General features: G+C 33.2%; 1 protein-coding gene across 1 annotated transcript in view; it reads right to left on the reverse strand.

Moving 5' to 3' along the window:
• SPATA17 (spermatogenesis associated 17) overlaps positions 1 to 25,936 on the reverse strand; it is a 154,119-nt gene that overhangs the window by 87,816 nt on the left and 40,367 nt on the right. Inside the window, exon 5 of the mRNA XM_012745601.3 lies at positions 24,687 to 24,790. Coding sequence (XP_012601055.1) covers positions 24,687 to 24,790 — 104 coding nt within the window. The remainder of the gene's footprint in view (positions 1 to 24,686; positions 24,791 to 25,936) is intronic.

A 25,936-nucleotide genomic window follows, 5' to 3' on the forward strand; every position in this document is an offset into this window, starting at 1 on the left:
AAATTATGATTCTACTAAAAATAGAAGTATGGAAACCATTCTAACTAGGATTCCCTACAAAATTATAAAAATTTCATATCTTTTATGCAATGCTTTTAGAACATTTCAGTAGGTTGTTTTTAATATGTTTATTTTTTTCATCTCCAATGCATTTTCTCATTTCTATCCTCAAAACTAAAAAAGAATCCTGTGATATATATGGCATAGCTCTTAATAATTACTCTATTTTACAAATATGGAAACACATATAGAGAATAAATGGACTATTCTGAACAACAAAGAAGTTAATGGCAGAAATGAAATCAGAATCCCTAGATCTGAAGATTGTCTAACTCCAGACCAGGAAGCAGTCATCCTAACACAAGAAATATTATGCAGACCATATTTTTTATTGAGTTAGCCATGTATATTTTCTTCTATCTTATGATCCTGTTTTAGACCATATCAATAAACTTGGATAAGTCTTAAGACTTTCGGTATCATTTTCATATCAATAAAACATTTGGTTATATTGATTTTAAAATAAGGATAAAAATTACTGAAATTTTTGCAAAGCCTTACATATTTAAATATATTTTGCTAAAGATATTTATAGTGATAAAATAATTACATATTCTAGGTTAATGATAGTAATAATAGCAATAATAATAGCCACTGGGAGGCAATATAGTAGAGTGGCTAACAGCATAGGCTGAAATAACAGTTGTTTATAAAACTCTTGCTGTGCTCCTTGCTATTTAACCTTTGAGCTTCAATATCCTCATCTGTAAAATGTAGATATGTTAGTATCTTCCTCCTCAAGCTATTGTGAGGATCAAATAATTTGATTGATATAAAGTATGCAGAGTAGTGGCTGGAACATAGCGAGGTGCTACACAAGTGTTAGCTATTTATACTGTGAGCCAGGTACTAGGCTACTTGCTTTATCTACTCAACTGGACACAAATCCTTTATGCTTTCTCTAATTCTCTTGATGGTCTCCTCCCTCCTCTCTCCTGGTGGGTGCATTTGTGGATAAAATTCCACAATGCAGAGCATGGAATCTGGCTTCCTAAGAGGTAAGGGGGATGGGGTAAACCTTAGCCATTGGGAGACAGGAGAAAGAAGAGAACCATGCAAATAAATTTCTCCTTTCCTCTGTCATCCAGACACTGCTTTGAAGAGTGGTTTCTCCTTGCAAACCTGGAGCAAACCTGTGTGGCTAAAGACAACAAGCATATCTGCTGTGCTCTGTTGCATCTCTAAGGGACTCTCCATGAAGCCCTGGCCAGGACTGTAGACGCTCATCATATCTCATTCCTTCCTACAGGCCCATAGCACCCAGTGCTCCAACTGCTAGGAGTGTTGGCTGCTGACTGCTCGTAACTATATTTCATTGGAGAAAATCAGCTGCCCTAACTCAGGTTTTGTCACCTCCTCCCTGAGCCTGCATCCAAAGACTGGGAATTGAGGGAGTACATAGACCCAAGAGCCTTAGTCTCGGTTTGGGATCAAGCTAAAGGCCATCCAAATCCCGGAGCATCCTAAAATTGGCTGAGACCTGGGATGAAGTTCAACTTCTTCCTTACTTTCCTTCTCCCTTCACTCAGAGATGTTATTCCCAAACGTGCTCCCCAGTAAGTCTCATGCACCAAATCACTGTCCCACAGATCTGTTTCCATCTATGACACTTCACACCCTCTTTTTCCCATCCTCATTGAGTGGGTCTTGAACCACCCAAATAAAGTATCAGCATTTTAATCCTTAATTTATGCCCTGCTTGCAAGAGGTTCCTAAGACATATATATTGCCTCGTTTCATCTTTGCATAGTCCTGTGGGGCAGATAATAGCACCCTCATTTTGTAGATCAGGAAATTTGATTCATAGAGATTAAATCTCTGCCCAAACTTCCACAACCAGAAAGTGGCAGAGTTAGAATTCGAATCCAGGTTTGAGCCCCAAATCCACACCTTTAAGCATGATACTCTCCTCTCATACCATACATTTTGCCCAAATCCAGTATTTTATTTAGATAGCAACAGGACAGTTTTTCTGAGAAAATTTTGAATATTGTGTTACCTATATTATTTTTCCAAAACACAAAGAAGGAGAAAGCTGCCCTGTTCTGTAGTAACTTAAATAAACTGTCACTATTATCTCATCATCAAATCATAAGATTATAACTAGGTGGAATACAGAGACTTCTAAATTTGTAGGCATAAATCTCCTCTCTTTCTTAAAATATGCTTTCCATTTGCTCTTTCTTGATTAAGAGTGTTAATGCACATTATACTAATGTATAAAAAGAGACTGAAACAGAGAAGATGCTTAAAAGCTATTTGGCACAATACACCTAACTACAAAACATGCAAAGACTTTCAGAATCAGCCCCTGCTTCTCTCTCCTTCTCACTTCTTAACACTCTTCCGGGATCACTCCACTGCAGTCTCAATGGCTGTATTTCCTTTCCTAGCAAATTGTTTATTTCTATCTCAGGATCTTCATGTATAGTGTATTTTCTGCCTTGAATTTCCTTTACAGCAATTTAGATTCTCCTCCCACTCTTCTTCTCACTCATGACACCATAATTTTGTTTTTACATGTAAAATCATATATTTAAGGATATATTTGTTTACTTAATATATGTCTCCTCCACTAGACTGCAAAGTATATGTGTATGCTGTTCATGTCTATTTGAAAAATAAACAGATTTTTAAAAAGATTATTGTCTCTACATATGTATTTAGGTTTATGTATATGCTGAGGACAGGAATTAGAGAGATGTGGCTGCAAAACCAAGTACATAATTCTGCTCCAACCTGAGCCCAAATGAAAGATAATGATTACTTCCTATCATGCAATAATTCATGTTTTCTTGCATTGCCCATTTTTTCCTCTTATCACAATAACTTTTCTTTTTAAATTGTTTCTTGATTTTGTCTAATATCTGGGCTAAAGGAGAAAAATAATACATTTCCATAAAATATTTTTTGAGAAAAAAGAGCACTCTGCTCAAAATTAATTATTTCTATATAGCAATCATATTTATAAGATGAAACATACTCAAACTCATAATCTGTAATAGTCATATATAGTATTTGTTATATGCAGCATTTTACATATAGTAATGATTTAATTATACTCAGTTCAACATTTGTTTAGTATACTCAATTAAATACTTATTCACAATAATAAAAATTATTAAGAAGATGAACACCTATGCCACTCAGAAGGGAGCTTTATATTTGACCATTCTTTGTGGGGTTTTTTGTTCATTTCAAAACATAGTACTAAAAACAGAATCTGTGTTTATTTTTTTATCTTCTCTTCTTTGTAAGTCCAGAATAAAAAAACCAAAAATCTCTAACCTTTCCTCTAAGAAGGCTTCATAAATCCCCTTAGCAATAATGCATCATTAGCTGTTCCCACTCTCATAATCCTTTATTTCTCTTTTATATATCTGTTACATTCTGCGACATATTAAAACTATATGTACTCATGCATCTACTTCATGTACTTTCTCTATTGAGTGCCAAGGTCCTGCCATGTATAGAATGTTTGAGTACCCCAGAATTCTTATGTTGAAGCCTAAATCCCCAATGTGATGGTATTTGGAGGTGAGGCCTTTTGGAGCCATGGGTATGAAGCTCTCATTGAATGGGATTAGGGCCATTATAAGAAGAGACATGACAAAGATGTTCTATCTCTCTCTGCCATGTGAGCATACAATGAGAAGATGACTGTACAAATGAGGAAGAGTGCCCTCCCCAGATGACAGATCTGTTGGCACCTTGATCTTGGACTTTCCAGTCTCCAGAAGTGTGAAAAATGAATTTCTATTGTTTAAGCCACTGATTCTCTGGTATTCTGTTATAGCAGCCCAAACTAAGACAGGTCCTGAAGGTCAGAAATCAGGTTTGTTCCCAAAATACTTGGCCTAATACCTGGTATGAACTCAGTGCTAGCATCCTTTTTCACTATTTCTCAGCTGATTAGTATATTTCATTACTTGTGATGGTTTAATTAGGAGTGGGAAGAGGCCCCACTGAGAAAAGTCTGTCCTGGGAGGTGGAGCGGAACCACGACTCTGTTTGCCCAGGACAGCAGTTCTCAAAGCGTGGTCCCTGGACCAGCAGCATCTTCACCTGGGAGCTACTAGAAAATGCACATTCTCAGGCCCTGCCCCACACTGGCTCAATCAGAATTCTCAATCAGAGGTCATCTCCTGCCTGCTAAAGTTTAAGAAGCACTAAATGTACAGCAATGAAAACTGTCAGATCTGCTGAAGAATTAAGATGACTCAATTCCATTCACTAGTATGACATTATGAAGAGATACAATTATATTTCTGTTAACAAACTTAATATGGACATCACCATATTAGCTAAAGCACTATGAAGTACTACAAAGAAAACAGGGTATACATGTCACAATAATTTCATAAAAACTATAATTTTGACAGAGAAACAATGAGTTATATTGAGATTGCATTAAAAGCACAAATTCCCAAAAGTTCAGAGGGAACTGCTAGTAATATCACATAGATTTCTCAAATGAAAACAAAATACCATCATCTACACCATCTTTAAGAAAAAATAAAATTCTAAAGAAATAAATTTAAACAACCCTTGACTGGTCTTTACTCCACTTTGATGGCAAGTAAAGTCAGTGTGGGCTTCTGCTATAAGACACCTTCAAAATAAAAATTGCCAAATAGCATTTGTTTCTGCTGTGCTGTATCGGACATCAAAGTATTTTGGTTACATTTATTGAGTGTATTTACATTTCATCTCTAACAATTGTCTGCTTTCAATATGTCCATATTAATTTAGCCAAGTAAATAGACAAAAAAAGGGAAAAGAGAAAGCTAAGTCTAAAGCATAAGTAAAAATACAAAACATAATAAAGCCAATTATATGTTTGTGTATTTGACATCCAAAAATATTTTGAGAGTGATGAAATCATGAGTAGATTATCTGGAAGTTATTAAGATATCTAAAATATTTCCATTAAAAAATAAGATTCACTTTTAAGTCAGTCAGACCACTTAAACCGCTTATTTTTATCTACCTTGTTTTGATGCATGGTTACCTAGCCCCTGGATCTATTTGGCAGGTGCAGTTGTATATTTCATTAGGCCAACCCTTCTTAAAGGGAAAATACACTTTAAAATTAAGCATTCGTAGCACACAGTCATTAACTGAAGCACTCATATTGCTCCTGAGTTTTCACACCTTACTCTGAAATCTGGAGACTTTAACATTTTGGAAACATTTAGAAAGATCTTGTCATTAAAAAAAAAAAAAAAGTTTAGATGCTCTTGAAAATTCTTTCTCTGTAAACACAGTATAGATGAGCTTCTCTTCAAAATGGCTAAGCTATTTTAACACTTAGTATCATGAAGAGAATTAATAATTATTTGTTTATTTAACCAGGCAATCACAAGTATGCTTAAGATATTTAAAGAAATAAAGACATGTAAATATCCTAGTCCCTGCCTTCATGTAGCTTGCCAATAAAATAGCTGGTAAGTAATTAGACTGTAGAAAACAAATCCATGAAAGAAATACATATGCAGTGTTTAAGTTCAGAGAGAGCTCACTTCTGGTTAGCGGGATCAGAAAAGGCTTCATGGAGGTGGTGGCATTGGGATTGGATACTAAACATGGGTACTAGCATTGGGTACTAAACAATGAGCAGATTTTCACTAGATAGAGCAGATTTTCACTAAATAGACACTAAATAAACAGGGATAGAGAGGAGTGGTATTGAAATAAAGCTGGATCACTCACAAGAAACTTGTGCTGTCTTTGGTACACTTTGACCATCAACAGCAAACGATAGAAATGCACTTTAGAGTAGAAGAAAGGTTTCCTGAACAAATGGGCTCTCTAAGGGTAATGCTAGCAAATTTATACTCTACAGATATTTTGAGAATAAAAAAAGTAAAAAATATGATAATGGTCGATGTTATAAAATTACAATACCATGACTTCACTCTGATCATGAAAAGGGATTGTCCAATTGCTCTATTATTTCATTTACCTGCTTTGCATGATTTTAAAAAGCAACAAGGCTCCATTCAGAGATCATTCATGAAAATCAATTTTTTTTTCTTCTGACTTTTTTGAATCAACTTAGTTGAAAAGAATCTTTTGTACAGTATTCTTTCTAAAAATATGCACATATTTCATTGCAAAATTATTTTCTTTTTATTATCTAGATAGTTGCTGTAAAAGGAAGTAAAATGTTATATAATATGTGTGATGTTAAATAATTGAGAGTGAATTGAGCTAAGTATAATAATAGATATAATAATCAAATGTGCTTACACAGTACATTATTTTCAGAGGGTTCCAAATGCTTTCAGACATTAATTCATTCTCACAACATTCCACTGAGGTTGGCAAGGGGCAGATATTATTAACAAGGTCCCTGTTCTTCTTTGTGAAATGAAATGACTTTACAGATGGTGACTTTGATACACAGCATGGGGGCTTTGCTGAATAAAGGTAGATCAAGGCCCACCATATTTACTCTCCTTTGCCTACCTTCGCAGTGGTTCAGCCATGGAGGAGGAGGATCAACCTACTGAATTCATGCTTTGGGTAGAGTTCAGAGTTGAGGTAGTTAAAGTTCCCATTTCACATAAAAAGAGTTGCATGATCTTATTTATTCTCTGTTTACTCAAACATAACACATTGTCTCTCATTTAAAATGTGTTAATCTAATTTTAAAGCAAAAATAATTGCTGCTGCTTTTGCATGCAATTCACTCAACAAAGACAAGGGACATCTCTAAACTAATCTCAGTGCTATTATAAAGCAATCATAACATACCATAGGATGATGTCAACATGTTTTAAAGCAGTATGCTACATGTAATTTCAGGAAATATCTAATGAGTTTAGGGAATCTATTTATTGACCAATTGCCTTATAATTGATCTTAGAAATCATTTCCATATGAATGCCAAAAAGAATCTCATCTCACTTATTGTTGGATTAAAAAAGATTACAAACTAGTGCTAACAGAGAGAACAGAGAGATATAGAAATAAACGGGAGTAATTTCTTCTCCATTTGCTCCAATGTCACCCCAAGAAAGAAAAAGGATTGATTAGAAAGAAAAGGAGATGGAAAAAGCTGTAAAGCATTACAAAGGGGTAATTTTAAAAAATGATGCTATCAATGCACTGCTTTTGTAGTAGGTCTCCACTGCAGAAAGTGTTCTTTTTCATAAAATTTCTGTTTCTTTAGGTATATACATGTTCTAGGAATTTAGTATTATAGCTAAGATACATGTTAACATTTTTTTCTAAGGATTCATGGTTTTAAGTATTATAACTGATTGAGAATATGACTCAAATATTTATTTTGGGTTTGCTTAACTCTTATGCTAAAACATAATACTGGTGTTGAAATATTACATGTTTCTAGAACCTCTAAGTTATCTTTTCATGTTGAACAATGAAAAAGAAGGAAATGTAACAGATTACAATGATCAGATTTGTATTTCAGAAAGATCATTATGGCAGCAGTAAGGAGGATAGATCGATGAGGAGTGAGAACAGAGAGCTGAGAAAAGAATTGGTAGAGCTTAGCCGCCAATAAAATGGAGAGAAGAATCTTTAGAATGAATTCCATGTTTCTGGCATAGGTGCTTAAATGAAGAATGGTCCAGTTCACCATAGGAAGAAGAAATTTGGGGTATAATTATTTTATACTTAAACATGCTTAGGTGGAGGTGTCTGTGGGATGTCTAAGTGGAAATGTTAGCAGGCATTTGAGGGTTATGATAATCAGGAGAGAGTTCTGGGTGGGAGAATATTTAGAATTACGAAGCATACAAGTGATAGCAGGAGTCACAGAAGTGAAAGAGATTGTCCAGAGCATGTAGAGTCAAAAGGCAAGTACATCAAGGAAGGAACGCTAATATTTAAGACCAGGAAAATAAAGGGGAGTACAAAGAAAACGGAAAAGAAACCATTAGAAAAGTAGATAGGAAACCAGAGAGAGTGATACTAGAGAATTCAGGTTTAAAAACAGATTAGAGAACAAAGAGGTTAATGGTGTCATTATGTTTCAAAGAGGGCAAATAATATGAAAGCCAAATAGTCCACAGGATAGTATCACATATAAGTAATTTTTTTAGCACTAGTTACATTTTCTCAATGCAATTTCACAATAATTTAAACATATTATCACATGACTGAAAAAGTTTGTATATTATTAATATATCGAGCGCCTGCATCTAAGATAAATCTGCTCTCAATCAGAATATGAAAGAATAACATTCTCAATCCTTATCACAGAATTGAAAAAGAAGAAAAAAGGAACTTTTCTTTTATCTCCAATCAAAAGATTAACTAAGAGAAGTGAGAGAACTTCCTGTCCATCTATTCCTCAATATTAGACAACCACAAGGCTAAGACCATGAACTAATATGTTTTTGTCCCTTGCTTTCAAATAAGTAAAATTTTAATGCTCTGTCCTAGAATTTTTTTTTAAAGATCACTACAAAAAAGAGGAACTTGAAATCAGACTGCTTTTTCTATTAAAAAAAAATGTTTACTGAAGACAATATTTACATTACTCTCTGCCTTCTACTGAAGATTCATATGTGAAATTTCTTTTAGTACCAGTGTTAGAAAAAAGGTGTTTCTTGTCATATGCAGTAATGTTTCTCCATTTTGTTAATGTGACGTATATTAATCTTCTTTACTGATCCATTTTACCATTAGAGTTCTCATATCGTGTTTTCCTTTACTGTGGTCCTTATTTCTTTAACTCTTTTTTTTTTTTTGTATATTCTTTGTAAATTCCTTGAAATAACTTTGTAAATTGCTTGAAATCTTGTGGAAAGAGTTAAATTTGAATATCTAACACAATAAACTTTTTCTTTTTATTAATTTCTTATTGAGATTGAGCTTTTTTCCTTTGTATATGTGTTGCTTTCAAAAATTTTGAAATAGCAAATTGTTAAAGGTAGTGCATTCTTGTTAAAAATAAAGATAGTATGTGAAAAAAACTATGATCAAATGGTTGATATTCCATATTTTAAAATTATTATATGAATTATGTCATTAATTACTAATTATGAATAAATAGCAGGCTCTTTTTAAAGCAAAGAATATATGCTCTATTTTAAGGTAGATACTGGCTTGTGTCATTATCTAAATTCTACCAAATGAATTGCTATAATTATTGTATCCTTTTATATAAAATGATTCTACAAAATGTAACATGTATAGTTAACATTATAGACTAATTTGTTTCTTGAAAACTAAAGTGTTATTTTCTTTACCTCTTTAGCTAGCCCTTACTATAAAAGAGCCTAATTCTATAAAGCCAAGTTGCTATCATTTTGTTGTCTGAAATCAGAATATTGTATTTTAAAAATGAAGCTTATTGAAATGTTATCTTCAGGTAATCTTATTTATTCCCCTTATTTACACAATATCTATGGTGCTCTACTCATGTCCTTGAAATAGGGAACAGGGACACCATAGTATGAAAAAGTGGCCTTGCTGCTGGAGTTCATAAATTTTGTTCAGCTTTGGATGAGTTCAAAGAATTGCCATGTAAGAAAAGCCTTACAGAGGGAATTTATCTGATTATGGCAGTAATAATTACCCAGCTGTTTATTGCAGATAGAGAAATAATTCATGTAGGCAATAGGCCGTGGTGGCAATGACACTCTGCATTTAGTAAATATGCAAACTGTTCACTTCTAATTAACCAAGCTAGAGGATGCCCTTATTAAATGTATAAACTAAAAGTGCCTTCCTGACAAGTGATGAATTGTTACAATGCACAAACTCTTGCCACAGAATTACTGGAGTGAACTTGGGGCTTAACTTCATTAAGAGATCTTGTGGGATAGTTAAATGAGGATGGACAGCATAACAAGGCTTACCTGACAGCCAATGATATGTTAGAGCTTAATGGGACTGCACCTTTTCTCCTATCCCATTTAACTGTTCAGATTCGCACTAGATAAATTGTGAAGCTGCAAAGCTAATTTGGGTTTGAATAATAAAAATAAATGAAATAACATGATATCCCACTTATGGAAGCTACCTGACAGTTTACCTATGGGATGAATCTCTGAGACAGCCATTTTTATGATTCAAAAATCTTTCATATATCACAAACCGAAAATCTACCACTCTTTTCCTTAACTTTAAAATAATTTAACAAAAGTAAATGGTCTTGTGAACTAGCTTTGAAATAAAAATATCTTTCAAAAAGTAAATGGATGAGTTTTATTAAATAAAAAGAACACCGTATAGAAATTAATCTTAATATTGGCTGAGTTTCACTTAATTTTTACTAAATAATCAATTACAAAATAGTTCTTTGTCTATATTTTATGTTTAACCTTATCTTAAGATACTATTTATTCTTTATCAAATATCTATACTAATATTTACATTCCCAAAAAGGATCCTATGGAAAATATGACAAAGAGAGAAGTCCTAGACATAATGAAAGAAAACCAAAATATTTCTATTTGAATTATAGGACAGGTAATAATTCTCTCTTTTACAGGTTTGTTGTGAAAATTGAAGGAAATAATAAAGGGTTTAGTGTCATGCTTGGTATAAAATAAGTGCTCAATATATGTTAGCAATTTTTAATGTGCTTGAGTTACAATAGCTTTATTTGAATAAAATTAATTCCTAGTATTTTATCAAAATATATTTTATTCCATAACACTATTTCTTCTATTACCCTTATAATAACTTAACTTAATGACTTAAATTTTTGAAATTTAATATCTACTATGTTTCCAGTACTGTTAATTTATTTCTTATAAGTAGAATTTACAAAACCCAAGATAGAATTAGACAGTCTTCCAATACAGGTACTTTGGTACTAATACTCAAAATGTTATGGTAATTTTTAAAAGTACTCTAGGCAACTAGTCAACCCAAAGTAGCTTTCACAGAAAATTATAGTAATTACATGTATTAATATCTAAACAACTTTATGAAATATTTTTACAGATGGAAAAAGCAGAGTGCAGAGATAGTAAGTAAGTTGGCCAACGACACAAAACTATCCATTGGTGGAGTTGAGATTCATGCTGAGGTCTATTGAGACTCTATCTTTGTTCTTTCATCTACATCACACAGCCTCTGAGACTATAAAATGTGTGAATTGTTAATCCACTCATGAATTGATGGGCACTGGAGTTTATTCCACATCTTTACAATTGTGAATTATGTTGCAGTAAACATTCGAATGCAGGCATCATTTTGATAAAAGGACTTCTTTCCCTTTGGGTAGATACCCAATAGTGGGATTACTAGATCAAATGGTAGGCTGACTGTTAGTTCTTTGTCTATACTATGTATATGTCTAAAGAGAAATCTAGTATTAACGAGCAACTATTCAATTCCAATAGATTAGATATTAATATATTCCATATTGCTATTGTTTACATTTCTAGTTTTCCACTTAATATTAACTGTGACTTGAAGTTAGTGAAAGTTCTGAAGAATTCCTATGTGACAGTAAAAGGAGGGAGAATACAAACACTACCTTGCAGATTTTTACAATAGGTTGTTGCTTTGAGTTTTAGGTGCTGCACACATTACCAGTGTGAAACGGCATATTGATTTCCTTCATGTTTCTATGTCTTTGCTAAAGCACAATTGGAAATGTGCAACCTAGATAGCTTAATGTATTAAAAGACCAGCTTCAGATAACTAAAAATATTAATTATTGTGTATCTCTGATACGGAAGTGATCTTGATTTTCTTCTGGTTTGTTCTTAGATTATTGCATTTGTTGGTTCTGTATAATCTGCTGCCAGAGCAAGATTTCTTAAAGACTGTGATGGTGAGCAAGTTGAGGCTCCAAGGTAACCATTATAAGGACAAGAGATTATATGCAAATCTTTTGAATTGAGTTTCCTAGAAACTAGACGAATATTCATAAACATCATTTTTAAAGAGTTTTTTTTTTTGCTTTATCCTTGAAAACAAATGCAAATTAGCACATTACAAAGACAGCAGTTAACACAAATATTGATATAAATATTTCGAAACAGCAAGCTGTTAGTTAGCTGTTAGTTCTGGATTGTGATTATCATCACTTCAAACAAACACTGACAGTGCAACAGAGGAAATACAACATACATGGAGAAACTGTGAATTTTAAGATCTAAGAGAATTTCTCATAGTACAACTAGAAGTTGCTCACGTAAAAATACCAGCAATAGGCACAGAACAGTAAGTCAGTTTTTTTATATGCCAAGCTAAGCATATGGATATATGGATTTCAGAATAATCAAGGAAACCAAGCACGTAGCCCAGTTCATGCCAATGTGACTAACTCCCTAGGGATCTTGAAAACACTGGAGGTTGATCTCATAAATGTGATATTTCATCAACACTACACATATCAGGAAAAAGCTGATAATGCAGTTTAATAGAGCCTGTCTATTAGCATTTTGGCAAGCATATCAATGAATCTAACTCTTTAATATAACATGAAAATTGGAATAATGTTCATATTAATGATAAATCCATTAGTCACTCTTCTCCGAAACTCTGAAAGACCAAGTTAGTGATTTGTGAAGGTGTTTCCATGTCTGAGATAACTTTTCCTATCTTTAGGAATGCAAAACAATCTTTACATTTCAGGAGTTAGAAAGATATTTCAATAATATCTGTTAATATTATAAAGATTTTTAAAAAAAATTTTTAAATGTCATGATAGTTAATCTAGAATATTTTTAATGTTAATTCAGGGTTTTAAACATAATTATAATTTAATATGTATATATATATAATCTTGAATTATGTTCATTATCATGTCTATCTTGGTCATGATAAATGATAATTTTATACCATATACTTCACTATCAATCTCTTTTGTCATAGATTAGTCTCATTTAAATTTTCTTGCATCTTTAATGAATTTAAAGTGTTTTGCATTTTCTGATCAATTAATATATAGATTTTTATATTTTAAAAATATGTTTGTTACCACATTAGGCAAATTATGTCAGATTGAAAGGGATATTGGAAATCTAGTTTCTTGTCAAATGCAGAAATCCTTTCTATACAAATCCTGAAATTTTGGATGAATTCTTCTGTCAGAATATTTTGTACCTCATAAATCAGCCTAACATTGGAAACATGGTTTCCGTGTTGAACACAAATTTACCCATTTATTCTAAGTTTTTCCTTTTCAGAAATATAGTACATGATGGTTCTTAAAAAATTTAAAGATAGATCTTATTCCTTTCTGTAGGCTTCTACTTTCCAATCTGGGCCATCTCTTCATGATTTCTAAACCCCTTACAATTCCTGATGTTTTCTGCTGGATGCAGATTTTTTTTTTTTTTTTTGCCAGTGTTCATCATAAATAGTGACATCAAGAATTTAATACTATGCACCAAGTGCAGTCCAATTAAGGAACTTTTATTTTTTAAGATCTTTGCATCATTTCATTTATTTTGTATACATGAAAATAGTGTAATATACTGGAAAGAGCACTATTCTTGACATCATAAGGTGTAGAATCCCATCTCAGTTTTGCTATAATTTAACAATTTAATGTTGGGCTATACACATACAATGCCCACAGCACACTTTTGTTTCTTTAACGCATACACACAGAGAATGCTAGATCCAAGATTTAATTTCTTAGGTGAGAGACCAAAGGAGTGCTCTCCAAAAAAATCTGCGAGAAAAGGCATAGGACTCAGAGTATAGTAACTGGGTATGAAGCACAGGCCCGTCTCTCACCCTTCATTCAAATACAGCTAGAGTACATCTTCCCTTCATAAAGCATTAGAAATTTCTTTTCTTGGAAAAACTCCATAGCACCAAAGGAAAGACCTCCACAAACTGCTATTTGGGCATCCCCTAGTGAAAGGGCCAGCTCTCTGATCTTTCACTTTAAAAGCAAACAAAGCTTACCAGTCAACAAAATCAGTTTATGCATGTAGGCATTCAAATCAGCATTTCAATGTCTCATGCTCATGTATAAACAAACAGCCAAAGAGCACCAGTTGTGTGAGGAAAGACTCCAACATAAAAGGGAAGATGAAATCAATCAATTGGAAATTTTTTAAAAAATCACCCTGAAGGAAATTAATAGCATAGACACGGAAATAAAACTTAACCTTTGAACTCAAATTATCTACACTAATTATTTTCTATTTGCCACACCCTAGCTCTATCCTACATACTCCTCTGCCCTATACTGTGACGAAGAAGCCGACCCCTACAGATTGCATCAACATGGCTGGTTTCCAGTTTAGTCCTACAGAGGACCATAGTGCAGGAGGAAGAAGAAATTGGAGTTATTTCTTCTTCGTTTCTCTCTTCTTTGGTGCCAAACACCTCTGGCAATAGCTGCATTCCTCTACAAGTATAGGGCTCATGGCCAGGGGTGCAGGGTGAACTTCATTTTGGCTCTCACTGTATTTCACTAATATTATTTCTTCCCCTTAACTCTTCAACTCTGGCAGTAGTAATCTTAATAAATTCCCACTGTTGTTGGTCTCTGGATTCCGAAACACCTCTTACTGAGTCTTTAACTGGGCCCACATGTCTGTAAATCATCCTTTCATTGAAATCTATTTGAGTTACCTGAGGTGGATTCTGCTTTCTATAAATAGCCTAATTGTTCCAGTATTTTTAGAGAAATATAAGATATTTTATTAATAAAATAACAGAATACTGCGAAAGAAGAGATAAGCAAAATGCTAGTAATATTTCTTAAAAGTTAAAAATTTTAAAAATAAAAAATAAAAATTTTTTAAATAAAAATTTAAAAATAAAAAATGTTTTATTTTAAAAATAAAAAAGGGTAGGAAGGAAGTCTCTCATAAAAACAGAATGAAAGGAAAAGGCCCCAGTTAGAGGAGGGTGCAGAAACATTTAAAAGACTTAGCATATTACTTCTGTAGGTACAATATCTACGCAGTGAGAACCACATAAAGAAAGAATAAAAGAAAACAGAAGTGAGGAAATTATCACAGAAATAATATAAGAAAATATTGCAGAGCTTATTGATTGCTCAGTACACCTAAATGCAAACTATCCATACAAGTAATAATTCTGAGAAATTTCAAAAACTTCAGGGAAAAACAAATTCTAAAAACATCCTGTAGTTACCATAAAAATGTATTGCTGGATCCACCAGCATGTTCATTCTAAGGTCACACTTCTTTCAGGTCACTTTCAGTCAGTGATTGAGGTACTAAGGCATGACCATTCTGGCAAGGCAGCAGGCTTGTCCACGGGGACGGCCCATCAGCCCCATTGAATCTTTTTTGGAAATGTACTGCAGTCCTAGTCTCTTCCCAATCTTTCTTCCTTCCCTCTTTCTTTCCACAGGTGTCAGAATTGCATTATAGACTAAAGGTTTTCTTTACCTTCTCTTGCTTACAAGTAATTAGCTCTTTATTTTCTCTATCTTGTTCTTGATAATTGTTGAGTGTCAATTATACGCTCAGTGTTTCATGCACTGCATGCTTCACAAAGCATGCAAAGTAAATATTGCTGTTCCAATGTACAGATGAGGAAATCTAATTTCTGTAAAATGAAGTAACTAGTTCAAGGTCACATAGCTAGAAAGTGGCAGAATTGTGACTGTAATCCATATCTATCTGATTTGAAAGTCAATGTTTCTAATTTCTCATGTCTCAAATTTGTTAGCTTAAAGTATTCACGATGTAACAAAGAGAAATGAAAACATTTCCACATAAAAACCTGTACAAAAATGTTCATAGCAGCATTTTTCATAACAGCTGAAAAGTGGAAATAACTCAAACGTCTGTCAACTGATTAATCGATTAAAACATGTGGTTTATTTATCAACGGCATATTACTTGGCAATAAAAAGAAATGAAGTCCTGATATACACATACTACAACATGGGTGAACCTTGAAAACATCATGCTAAATGAAAGAAGGAAGTCACAAAAGACCACATGTTGTAAGATTCAATTTATATGAAATGTCCAGGCAGAGAAAATCTATAGAGACAGAAAGTAGATTTGTGGTGCCTAGGGTTGAGGGGGGACAAGAAGAATGGGAGATGACTAGTAAAGGGTATAGAGTTTCTTTTTAGTAAATGAAAATGTTTTAAGTTGACTGTGGTGATAGTTGCATAACTCTCTGATATACTATTACTAAAACACATAGAATAGCATACTTAAAGTGGGTGTATTGTACAGTATGTGAATTTTATCTCAAAAAGGCTGTTACAATAAAAACAAAGTAAATATACAAATATATCCTTTAAAAAGCTTTCATGATACATGAAAAGATAGGGAAAAAAATAACATCTATAAATATATTTCTAGCCAAATCATGCTAGACAAAAGTCAACATGCTGAGGGACTAATTCATTTTGATAAATGACAAATTCACATTCAAAACAGAGCTACTTTTATGAGATATTAACAATCAACAACTACATTCAAATCTTAAACTTGGGGGAATACATTACTTTTATCTTAAATTTCTGTCAAAGGTTTTAAAAAAAAAGGTGGTTTTCTGTACTCCAAGCTAATAATGTTTTATTAATGCTACCAATCTGTAACTCTGTAGCTAATTTTTAATTCCATTATATAATTTTCTTATTCATAACCTGGGGCAGTTTTTGCATATCAGGCTAGAGGTTATAAAAGAACATGTCTACCAAGTGCAAACTCAGCCTTAAATTAATCAATCCCATTTATCTTTGTAATAGATCCACTCTTGGTTAAGAAAATTTATTTTTTCATATGTACTACATAATTTTTGTTACTATTAAGTATAGAATAGGTAAACTATTTCTATTAACAGAAGAGCAGATAAACTAAATTATGGCCAATATTGTCTGGTATAACACACAATTCAATTGTAAAACATATTCTGATGTAAAATATTTCATTACTTTTTTTCTCTAAATGATTTAACCCTGCCCAAAGACAGAGGACTGGACTAAATCTTTCATATTCTCTTTGAAATCCAGACAGTATAAATTTTAATGATTGTTGGTATATGCACTTAGGATAAATCACAATTGCTTTCGACAACATTAAAGTTTGAAATATAATCTATATAATCTTGAAAAGGCATGACATAAAAATATTGCTCTACATCAATGTAAAGTAACTTTTATCTTAGGCAAAATGCTGAAAATCACCATGCTTTATTGAAATAGTGTGTGTGAGTCACTGATTGCAGAAGACAGCCTCTAAAATGGCCTCCAACGATTCCCACCACTCTTGTATTCACCCCTTTGTGTAATTCTCTCCCTTTGAATGTGTGATGGACGCTAGTTTCTTGCTTTAAATGAATATAGTAAAAGTGATGGGATGTCCCTTTGATATTTGGTTAGGAAAAGAATGTGGCATCCATCTTGAGTGCTTTCCCATGTTCCCTCACTTGCTTGCTTTCAGGGAAGGCAATTTCCTTGTTAAAAGCTGCCAGATGGAGAGGTTCCTGTGACAAGAATCTTAGGGACACCATTACCTAACAGCTAGGAATTTTTTGGATTTTTGGGGGGTTTTTTGAGACAGAGTCTCACCCTGTTGCCTGGGCTAGAGTGCTGTGGCGTCAGCCTAGCTCACAGCAACCTCAAACTCTTGGGTTCAAGAGATCCTCCTGCCTCAGCCTCCCGAGTAGATGGGACTACAGGCATGCGCCACCATGCCCGGCTAATTTTTTTGTATACCTTCAACCACCCCCAGAGCATGGGCCGGGCCCTTCCCCAACACTGTCTATTTACAATATCCCATGCTAAGATAAAAAAAGAGATGACAAAAATAAAAAGAAAGAAACTCTTAACAATTGCCACAAGAATAAAAAGGACGTAAAGGATGAAGAAAATTAATCACTGATGGTGAATATACATCTGAAAAATGCGACAATCAATTACCTCCCTAAAGTAGTAGAGATGATGCAAGAGCTTATAAAAGAAAAGATGACAACAGAAAGAAATGAAAACAAGTGGATAGATTTTCAGCTGATGGACTTAACCATACAGACCATCTGCTCTCTCCCTCTCTAACTTCAAATACATGGAACACATGTTAGAAAATAATTTTGGACATATTTGGATACTTAGCCAAACTCAAACCCAGGAACTTAAACAATAAATGTGGAAGCTTAAAGTTAGACAGGTAAAAGGTAGAGCTGGAGCAGCCTGCAAGTTGATTAGGAACAAACTGAGGCTTTTCTGTCCAGTCCCTGAGCTTCACTGCCCACCAACCTGCAGCCTCAAGGGCACACGTGGCCCTCCAGATCCCTAAGTGCAGCCCTGCTAACCAAATCCAAACTTCATAGAACAAATCTTCTTATTAAAAGGATTTGTTCCATAAAATTTGGATTCAGCCAAAGGGCTGCACTCAAGGATCTGGAAGGCCGCATGTGGCCCCAAAGCCTCAGGGTCCCCACCCCTGCATGAGGCAACACTGTGTTGAACACATAAATCCGGAGCCCCCAAAGGAACAAGCTTCCAGGTAGGCAGAATGCCAGCTGCTTGGGCTATGTGAGTAAAAATATTTTACATTTTTCTTTTGGAGAGATGAGGTCTTGCTATGTTATTCAGGCTGGGACTTGAACTCCTAGCCTCAAGTGATCCTCCTGCCTCTGCCTCTGGAGCAGCTAAGACTACAGGTGTGTGCCAATACACCTGGCTTGTAAAAACATTTCCTATGAGAAATTAGAGATCCAGGACGAATGAAATATATGTCTAAAATCCCACTATTCACATAGTCTGGGATATCCAGGTCCAAAAATTTGCAACCACTACGATTAAAAATTCTCGAAATTATGAAACTCATGGGGGTTGGCAGAGGAGACTGATTTGAACAGCATTGCCATAATTCTGGACACATGGGACTCCTGCTGAGTGGCTATCTGAGCTCACAATAAAAATTTACAAACCATAAAAGGAATTCAACTATCATGAGAGAGAGTGAGAGCAGAGACAAAAAAGAGAGACAACATTCATCCTAAGAACTACAAATAAGATCTGAAAGACACTTTAAATCTAGTATGTTTAAGATGTTTAAAGAAAAACTACAGAATAGAAACTATAAGAACACATGAAATAAGGGGTTTTTTCAAAGAGCCCAAGAAAAATTCTAAATGAATAATTGTTGAAAATAAAAATACAATGAATGAATTCAATAGCAGACAATAATAAACTAAAGTGGTAATTCATGAATTGGAAAATAGATATAAATAAATTACTCATAGCACAAATATAAATAAAAATATAAAAAATATATAAGACAAAGAGAATAGAATGAAAATATATAAGACAAAGAGAATAGAATGAAAAGTTAAAATATGCATCTGAAAAGAACTATTGAAAAACTAAATAGAGGTTAGAGAGAAGCTAATAGGAGTAATGGCTGAAAATTTTCCTAAACTGAAAAAAAAAATGAGTCATAAAATTAAGACAGCAAATAAGGTACAAGGAAGTCCATATTTTAAAAAGTCTTAGATAAACTGTGGTAAAATACCAGAACATTAGAGAAATAAAGAAAAAAATTAAAGGTACTAGATGGCTTGTCTTCAAAAGATAGCTTGACCAACATCATACTTTATTTGCCAGTGACAATTTAGGGGAGAAAGTAATGAATAATATCTTCAAAAGACTGAAAGAAAATACTTGTCACCTCAGAATTTTATAACCATATAATTGTCATTCATTGGAGCATATACAATAAAGCTAATTTAAGATACATAAAAGTTACTACTAACAGACCCAGTTGAAAAAATGCCAAGCAAAGGATGACCTTTAGCAAGTAGGAAATTGAACCCCCAAGGAAATAGATTTAAAAAGTAACAGTGAATAATGAAATTAGAAAAATATTTGAAAAATCCAAATTATTAATGGTATTGACTATTAAAAATTCTAAAAATGCCACTCTGTAATAGATTTAAAAAACAAAGCAAAAGCCAAAGTAATTAATTTCCATAAAAATGAAAGATATGTAGAGGATCTTAACATAGTCTAAGTTTCTTTTATTGTTTAAAAGGAATAAGAAGATACATATGATATTCAGCATGTTAAAATTTGAGCTTCATCAATAACAGAAAGAATTTGGATTACATGCCTTCCACATAAGTAGAAAGAAAACAATAGAAAGCTTACCTACAAATAAAAAAGAAAAAGATCATCAAGAAAAAGCATGGAAATGTTTGAAATTAGAATAAAAAATCAGAACAAATATATAAGCAATCAAAAGAAATGTAAAGAAATCTGGGACTACCAGATTGAAGTATTCAGCTCCATGCTGCTTCTAAGAGACAAGTTAAATGCTCAGGCCTATTTTTCTTATTTGAGTTCAAAATGGATCATAAAGCAGTGGAGACACCTCACAACATCAACAACACATTTGGCCCAGGACCTGCTTACGAACATACATACAGTGCAGTGATGGTTCAAGAAGTTTTGCAAAGGAGACGAGAACCTTGAAGATGAGGAGCACAGTGGCCGGCCATTAGAAGTTGACAAAGACCTACTGACAGCAATCATGGAAGCTATCCTCTTACAAACTACAAGAGAAGTTGCTGAAGAACTCAAGGTCGACCATTCTATGGTTGTTCAGCATTGAAGCAAATTGGAAAGGTGAAAAAGCTCGGTAAGCAGGTGCCTCATGAGCTGACCAAAAATCAAAAAAACTCTTCATTTTTTTAAGTGTTGTCTTCTTTTTTTGAACCCAACAACGACGAACCATTTCTCGATCAGATTGTGACATGGGAGGAAAAGTGGATTGTATTCAACAACCATAAGGACCAGCTCAGTGATCCGACTGAGACAAAGCACCAAAGCATTTCCCAAAGCCAAATTTGCACCATAAAAACGTCATGGTCACTGTTTGGTGGTCTGCTTGCTGGTCTGATCCACTACAGCTTTCTGAATCCTGACAAAATCATTACATCTGAGAAGTATGATTAGCAAATCGATTAGATGCACTGAAAATTGCAATGCCTGCAGCTGGCAATAGTCAACAGATAGGGTCCAATTCTTCTCTATGACGACACCATTGGTCACACAACCAATGCTTCAAAAGTGGAACAAATTGGGCTATGAAGTTTTGCCTCATCTGTGGTATTCACCTGACCTCTTGCCAACCAACTACCACTTTTTCAAGCATTTCGACACCTTTTGGCAGAGAAAACGTCTCCACAACCAACAGGATGCAGAAAATGCTTTCCAAGAGTTCATGGAATCCCAAAGCATGCATTTTTATGCTACAGGTATAAACAAATGTATTTCTCTTTGGCAGCAATGTGTTGATTGTAATGGTTTCCATTTTGATTAATAAAGATGTGTTTGAATCTAGTTATAATGATTTAAAATTCATGGTCTGGAACCACAGTTACTTTTGCACCAAACTAATAAATACGAATAATCCCCAAAACTCAAAGATATAACAAAGACATTATAGAAAATATGAATGTACAAATTGACCAGTCACATTATGTCCAAGGAGATATATATATATATATATATACATATATATATATATATATATATAAATCATAGTAAAGAAACTGTAAAAAGATACCTTAGAAAAGATAATAGAATTCAAAGATGAAGACTTTTTTGGATTCTAGGCAAAATGGCCATGCCATCATTAAAAATAAAAGAAAAATATTTTAAAAATCTCGCTGGGCTCAGACATCTACACTGCAACTTTAAGTACTAAAGAACAACAGAATGAGGCTTACAAAATTGTCAGGAAACTGTCACTCAATAGTAAATGTTTTTAAATACAAGAATTTGAGAAACAATTCCTGTGTGGTCTTGCTAAAACTTTATTAGGGGATAATTACCTTGATTTGATTACTTCACATTGTATATCTGAATCAAAACCTCACATGTACCCTGTAAAGATATGCAACTATTATGTACCCATAATAATTAAAAATAAAAACTTAAAAAAAATTATTAGGGGAGAAACCTAAGTCAAACCAAATATGGATGGAGAGAAGGATAGCAAAAAAGTAATGTTTCTGAGCAATGAATTTATATGATTAAAATTCAAACTGTAGAAATTATGATTGTAGGAGCAAGTTAGGCAACAGAAGTGGCAAAGGGGTGCAAAGTGGATTAAATACCAAATACAATGATGGCCTCTTCTATAATAAGTTTACTGAAAGAGTTGTTTAAAGCAGATAAGTCATATAATGCAGTTATAAATATATTTTAATGCATAGCCCTATTTACTAGCAGAAAATAATTAAAATTATGTAGTACAAAAGAAAAGATATTAAATATAAATTTACCAACTTTATCACTCTCAGATGGAAAGTCAACGGATTTTGTCTAAATGTGAATATTGAGAATACTTTTAAGAAAATATCTATCAGAACTAAAAATAGACTTAAACCTTCCAAATTATTAGATTTAAAGCATATATATAGGCCATGTACTGAAAGTCTCAAAATGAAAATCTATAGCTTAAAAGCAACAGAACTAAGATAAAACAAATGTAAGATATTGATAAGTATACGTGAACATAACATATTCTTCAAAGAATATGAATCAATTCTCCCCAAATTGATCCATAGATTTAATTAAATTCCTAACAAAATTCCAGTCAAGTGGTTTGTAGACATATAAAAGCTTATTCTAAAATTTATATGGAAAGGCAAAAGCTCAAGAATAGCTAAAACAACCTTGAAAAAGAAGAATATAGTGGAAGGAACTCCCTGCCCAATATTAAGGTTTATTATACAGCTATAGTAGTTAAAATGGTTTTGTATTGGCAGTAAAATAGATACATAAAGGACAGAACAGAAAGCCCAGAAATACAGAGACCAGTATAAATATGCTTAACTTGTTTTTGACAAAGTTGCAAAAGAAGTACAATAAAGGAAGGATAGCCTTTTCAAAAAATGGTGCTGGAACAATAAGACATCCATAATTATAAACAGATGGAAAAACATACCATGTTCATAGATCAGCAGAATCAACATTGTTAACTGAAACCATGAAAAGCAAAACTTTACATAAGGCGGGGGGCAGGGACTACTGTACAACCAATCATGCTTACAAAAGAGGATATAAGTATCCTATTTAAAATACTAATATAATTTAGTGAAACATCAAAAGAATAACAATGAGCCAGGTGTATTCCTAAAATACGCTGAAGGTTTAATATTAGTACTACATCTATTAATAAAATATACTTCTATGCATGTCAGTAAGTAAACAAGGAACAGCATCATATATAATTATTTCAATAGATGATGGAAAAGCATTTGCTAAATTCAACTTCCATTTCTGGTTTTAAAAACTCTAAGAGAGGCAGAAATAAAAGAATAGCATTACAATTTGATAAAGAATACCACTCTAAAACAAATTGTCAGCAATAACACACCAGACTCTCTAGTGACTAGAGATATTCCCATTAACAATAAGATGAAAACAAGAATTAATGGAAATACCTTACAAATAGAAAATACAAGTCTTTCAAAAACTACATTTCTACCTGTTCACTTCCTTGAGGACTTTCTCCTACTCAAGGCTCAGACTAGGGTGAAGCAAGTAAAGCCCTAAAATGCAAAACTGAAAGAAACACTCACTCTCAGGGTTTTGAAAGTACAAGGTTGGCACTTGCAGGACCCTGACAGTGAGTGCCTTGTTCAATTTTGTACCTTGAAAGCTTCACTTGCCTCACCCTAGTCTCAGCCCTGCTCATTTTCCTTCTTTCTTGCATACTCTACTAGCTCCTTTCTCCTGGCAAGCTCAAGTCACCCATTTGTAGATAGCCAGCCAATCTCTAGAACTTTAGGCTTTTCAAAAAGAATTTAAACAGCAGTCCCTTAGGGCTCACATATTTCTGAATTTTCCAACTTCTCCCATTGACTACTCCTATCGAAGCCTTACCAAACCTTTTCTGCTCTTTCCAAAGAAATCGACGTAACAAATTCTCTGTACTTAATCCCCAAAGAGCAGATCTTTTTATATCTACAAAACATGTGAGAAAATTAATAGTTGGGAAATTAGTTTTCAGGTATAGCGTATATATTATTTTAGGGTCTCAGACAAAACTTTTAATAACTTATTGCCAATTGTTTTTCTCTTTAGTTCAAAGACTTTTAAGAGTATTATAGAATGGGGCATATCATAAGGCAAAAACTATTATTGAAATAATATGAAAACTAAACATACAGAGCTTTGGAAAAGCTGACTGAATTTATTACAATACTTTTTAGTTTGCATAAATCTACAGAAGATATCATCCTATAGAGTAAATCTAGGTCCTATCTTCCTATGTGTTTAAACAAATTAAAATGGATAGTAAAATAGCCTCTTGTAATATATTCATGATATTTTCTTCTTTTAGAGGCAAGATCTTGTTATTGAACATGTTCCTAGAAATGCTTCTGAACCTTATTATATTTAATGCCTCATCTGTAGAATCATTTCACAAATAAATACATCTTATTATGATATAATTATACTGAAACTAAACTATTTTGCATAGGACCAAAATGCTACACACATAAATAATCTAATTTACAGTGAAGATTACAAGATTTTTAAATATCACAATAATAAACATTTAAGGTAATAGAATCATATCTCTGTATCTTATCAATAAATTTCTGCCTAAATATCACTGAGTTTTAGGAAGTATTTCTAAGTATAGCAATGGAAAATATCTATTGAGTAATCTTTCTAAAATTTTCTCTAATAAACTAATGAGTGTATTACTCACCTAATTGCATCATTGGTCTCTGAAACAGCTCTCAGGTATTCTTTGAAATAAAAATAATTAAAGAGGTATTTCCGAACCTTATAGCCTCGCCATCGTTTCTGAATCTACAGATGTAAATAAAAAGATAAAATATGCCATTGAATAAAAACATTTATAGTACTTCAAAATCAAGGTAATTATGTCTGATAACTCATATTAAATAAACTCTTAAACTTTTCCACTAATATAACTGTACATAGGTTACAAAGGTAGGTTGTAGTCAGATTATATTACAAAGATAAATATAATTATAGGCTATTGTTAATTTATTTTAAAATATTTACAAATATTTATTTCAAAAAATACTAAACTGTAAAATTAACTCTTGGGAGATTTAAAATCTGCTTTACAAATTCTTACCATCTCTGCTTCCTGGCCAAATGGATTTTTTCTTCATAACCAACTGGCTTGAAGATTGTAAGTAGTCTCATTGAAATAAATTTTTTAAATGGGCATTTTAAATTCAGTGGTATAAAAATCTTTAAACAAAATCTTGTCTTGTATCTTTATTATTACACTTTAATACTTCTTTAACAATAACAATAATGGGTAACAGTTATTGAGTTCTTGTGTGCCAGGCAATATTCTTGTATTTATGCATTTAATCTTTAGAACACTTGTATAAGATAAATACTCTTTACCTCATTGATAGATGAGAAAATAGCTAAAAAGAGGGCTTACATAATTTTCCAATAATTATACAGCCATGAGGATGGATCCAGGAATCAAATTAGGGCTTCAGTGAGCCCATTCTCTTAACCATTGCAATATAGAACTGGGAACAAAGTAAACTGCAATTTTCAATGAATGAAATTTTTATTGACATTATCTGCTTTTTTATATCAACAACTTCAATGCTGACCTTCAAAGGGTTTTATTTATCAGAAATGTAAATTTTTTTTTCTTATATGAGAGGCATGTTACGAGTCTTTTTTTTCTTTCTGTTTTTTAGAGATGGAGTCTTGCTGTGTTGCCCAGACTGCAGTGCAGAGGTGTGATCTTAGCTCACTGCAGCCTCAAACTCGTGGCCTCAAGGATCCCTCCCTGGCTAATTTTTTCTTTAGGAGACAGGGGTCTTGCTATGTTGTCCAGGCTGGTCTCAAACTCCTGGCCTGCAAGTGATCCTCCTGCCTCAGAATCCCAAGTAGTTGGGATTACAGGCAGGAGCCACCCTGCTCAGTTTAAGAGATGATACTTAAGTGAACTTCTAG

This window comes from Microcebus murinus, chromosome 23 (genome assembly GCF_040939455.1).
Source record: "Microcebus murinus isolate Inina chromosome 23, M.murinus_Inina_mat1.0, whole genome shotgun sequence".
NCBI classification, from domain to species: domain Eukaryota; kingdom Metazoa; phylum Chordata; class Mammalia; order Primates; family Cheirogaleidae; genus Microcebus; species Microcebus murinus.